This window comes from Nicotiana tabacum, chromosome 16 (assembly GCF_000715075.1).
Source record: "Nicotiana tabacum cultivar K326 chromosome 16, ASM71507v2, whole genome shotgun sequence".
Taxonomy (NCBI): Eukaryota; Viridiplantae; Streptophyta; class Magnoliopsida; order Solanales; family Solanaceae; genus Nicotiana; species Nicotiana tabacum.
The window spans coordinates 116,603,822-116,606,751 of record NC_134095.1 but is presented as its reverse complement, the minus strand read 5'-3'; the positions used below and the strand labels follow the sequence as shown (position 1 = coordinate 116,606,751).

Here is a 2,930-nt window from a genome sequence, read left to right as displayed (position 1 = left end):
TAAAATATCAACGTCTACGATGTGGATTCTTTTTGATAATCTATGCATGCACCACACTCCTTTGGCCACTCTACCACGCCCATCACCTTCATTCTTTTGTCAAAAGTCTACCTTTTCCCGATCACCGCCATTCACATTTATGCTCTTGTTATCTATATTTTTTATTGTGATAACGATGTTATACTACCCCCTCAATACAAATATCGTGCAATTTAATTTTTTTAAATTTTTATTGTTGAAAGGAAAGTTATTTCCTTACTTTATCTCGCATCTTTCTTGAAACAATCAATACAACAAGATACTGGGGATTGGTGGTCGTCATCTATAAAGTATTATTGTTATTATTATTATAGTTACTATTAGATCTGAAGATATCGATTGTTGTTATACATAATAAAAAGTTGTTTTTTCTTGTTATTGCTTATAATTTGTCTAACTGTAAAGCTTAATTATTTTTCAGAAAAGATTGTGACCTAATCTCTTTTTTCCTTTTGATTCATATACCTTGAGTAGAACAACAACAACTACAACAACAACACAGTATAATCTCATAACTGGGGTCTGGGGAGGGCAATATGTACGCAGACCTTATCCCTACCCCGAGGGACAGAGAGGCTATTTCCAGGAGACCCTCGGCTCACGACGTCTGTAATTTTCCGAAGGTCTTCTTTCCCGTCTTTTGTGGAGTTTATCCCAAAAACTTATCTCTGTTAGTCATATAATATATAATCACGGATTTGCAAAGCTTATCTTGAATTAGGTAGTTTAATGAACTGAGGAAAGTATTGATGTTAATTTGGAGAGTATAGTCAATCATCTACCCACCAAATTGACATTTTCTTTGCTAAAAATGGAAACGAAAGGTTTAAGAAAATTAATTAGTTATTTGCCAAACACGTGCTACAAAATAATACCATTCTATAGTAATACAAGTATACAACATTTTTTTTTTTTTTTTTTATGGTCTACGGAGATTGCTTGCAGATAGTACCAATCACACACTGTTAGATATTTTCCTTGACCTTTAAATCACATCTATATGTTACAGTTCTTGAAATAATACTAGTAACTGATCCCAATGTGCTTGAGAGATTGAGGCGTATAGTAATTGGTGTTTTCCACCATCTTCATTCTTGAAATCCATCCCGAAGCATCCATTTTCACTGGTATTGAAAGGCTGGATTCACAAAAATTGGCGTATTTCCATTAACGTTGGTACTAGTCATGTACTGGTGTGACAATTCCCCTAGCTGAAATTTTTCCAGGGCAGGATGATGCATATTTCCAATATTAATATTGGTCATTGTGTTTTGGTTGTTAGCATTGTCATCAAATAGTCGTGAAATTGACCCAAAATAATCTATTTCCAATAGATGAGACAGTGAACAAGTCCTTGGCAATTTCAATGTTTGTGGTCCAGTAGTAGCAATAATTTCAACAGGATTAGTACTCAATATTTCAGGCTGTTGTGTCTCTTCTTCAACTTTCATCATCTCCATAGCTTTTCCCAAATTCTTCTTCTTATAAATTCTACAAAGCACCCAATCATCCAACTGAAAAAAATGGCGAAAAAATTGTACTTTTAGTCATGACAAAAACTCTTATAATATATGGTAGAACACTGCCATGTATTATAGTGAAATTTTTACACGAGTACGACTTAACATATTCTAGAAAGTTACTTGCCATATTTTCAATAATATAGATTATTGCATGTAATTACCTTTTAAAATGATCTGATAGAGTAAAAACGTCTATGCTAACATAGTATACAAGTTAAACTATAGTAGAAAACAATTCCAAGAATTCAAGTCTTACCCTCATGGAGCCATTTGGCCTGATTGGTTGAGACCTGGATTCACTTAATCGATATTCATGCATGATCCAATCAGTCTTAATACCCTTAGGGGGCTTTCCTTTATAGAAAACAAGAGCCTTCTTAATACCAACATATTTTGATCCACTATATATTGCTTTATCTGTGCCTGTAGCCTTCCAATAACCTGATACAGCTGCTCTATTTGGCCTAACTCCATTTGGGTACTTCCTATCACGAGGGGTGAAAAAGTACCATTCCCTTTCCCCAAATTCAGCTTTCTCTACAAGAATTTCATAAGAAAAAATTAATTCAAGACTTAAAAATCAACTACAAATTAATTCTTTGAATTAAACGCGATTTAACGAGTATACTAACCAGGCAATTCCCAGGGATCAAACTTATAGACATCAACTTCGGGGATGATTGAAACAGGACAAGGCCTCGAGGTAGCTTGATTTCGAAGATAATACATGATTAATTCTTCATCAGTAGGATGGAACCTAAATCCAGGAGGAAGCTGCTCGGAGTTATTTTTCCCAACCATTTTTTAAAATGGTCAAGGAAATAAATAGAAGGGAGAAATATATATGTTGTATGATATGTGGAAAAGAACAAAACCCCTTTTCAAATTCGTTTTTGTAAGCTAAGAAAGGTATTGAAAAGTAGGGTTCATGTAGGAGGGAAGAGGGAATTAGATTCTATGTAAGAGGAAACTATTGAGAAGTGAGAGCGTTTGAAATGTTTAAAAGGAGAAGGTTGGCCAATTTATTCTTGGGTTCTTTTTTGTCTTCTTGCTAATTTGATTGGTTGTTTTTGACTTGCATACCTCGTATTATGGGTATTGCAAACCATAGGTTAGGTATATTACTTTAAATAGTTTCCCATTATTGTTTCTTCCTCCAATGGATAACGTATCTATGGGCATGGAGGAAGGTAGAGGGGAGGGGAAAGCAAATCCTTAGTCTTATCTTTTTTCTTGTTTGTGCTACTTTAACAAACTTTCACTCCATGGCTTTTTCAATATTACAATAACAACGATCCAGTGTAATCCCACAAGTGAAGTTTGGGGAGGGTAATATGTACGCAGATATGTACGCAGACCTTATCCCTA

The 2,930-nt window shown here is 34.6% G+C and overlaps 1 protein-coding gene across 1 annotated transcript; it reads right to left on the bottom strand.

Annotated features, from left to right (window-relative positions):
• Window positions 1-864: 864 nt before the first annotated feature.
• Window positions 865-2,555, bottom strand: LOC107776258 (NAC domain-containing protein 2). Its single transcript, XM_016596133.2, has 3 exons — window positions 2,195-2,555; window positions 1,819-2,099; window positions 865-1,553 (listed from the first exon to the last, which is right to left on the bottom strand). Exons 1-3 carry the CDS (start codon window positions 2,361-2,363, stop codon window positions 1,161-1,163), a joined length of 843 nt encoding a protein of 280 aa, XP_016451619.1. The 5' UTR covers window positions 2,364-2,555; the 3' UTR covers window positions 865-1,160.
• Between the last annotated feature and the right edge of the window lie 375 nt (window positions 2,556-2,930).

What these genes read in the sequence shown, in the direction of transcription:
- LOC107776258 (XM_016596133.2), bottom strand. Translation starts at nt 2,363, where the DNA reads ATGGTTGGGAAAAATAACTCCGAGCAGCTTCCTCCTGGATTTAGGTTC. An exon ending in TGATCCCTGGGAATTGCCTG is followed by an intron (nt 2,100 to 2,194) that starts GTTAGTATACTC and finishes AAATTCTTGTAG; the next exon opens with AGAAAGCTGAATTTGGGGAA. An exon ending in GGCCAAATGGCTCCATGAGG is followed by an intron (nt 1,554 to 1,818) that starts GTAAGACTTGAA and finishes CATTTTTTTCAG; the next exon opens with TTGGATGATTGGGTGCTTTG.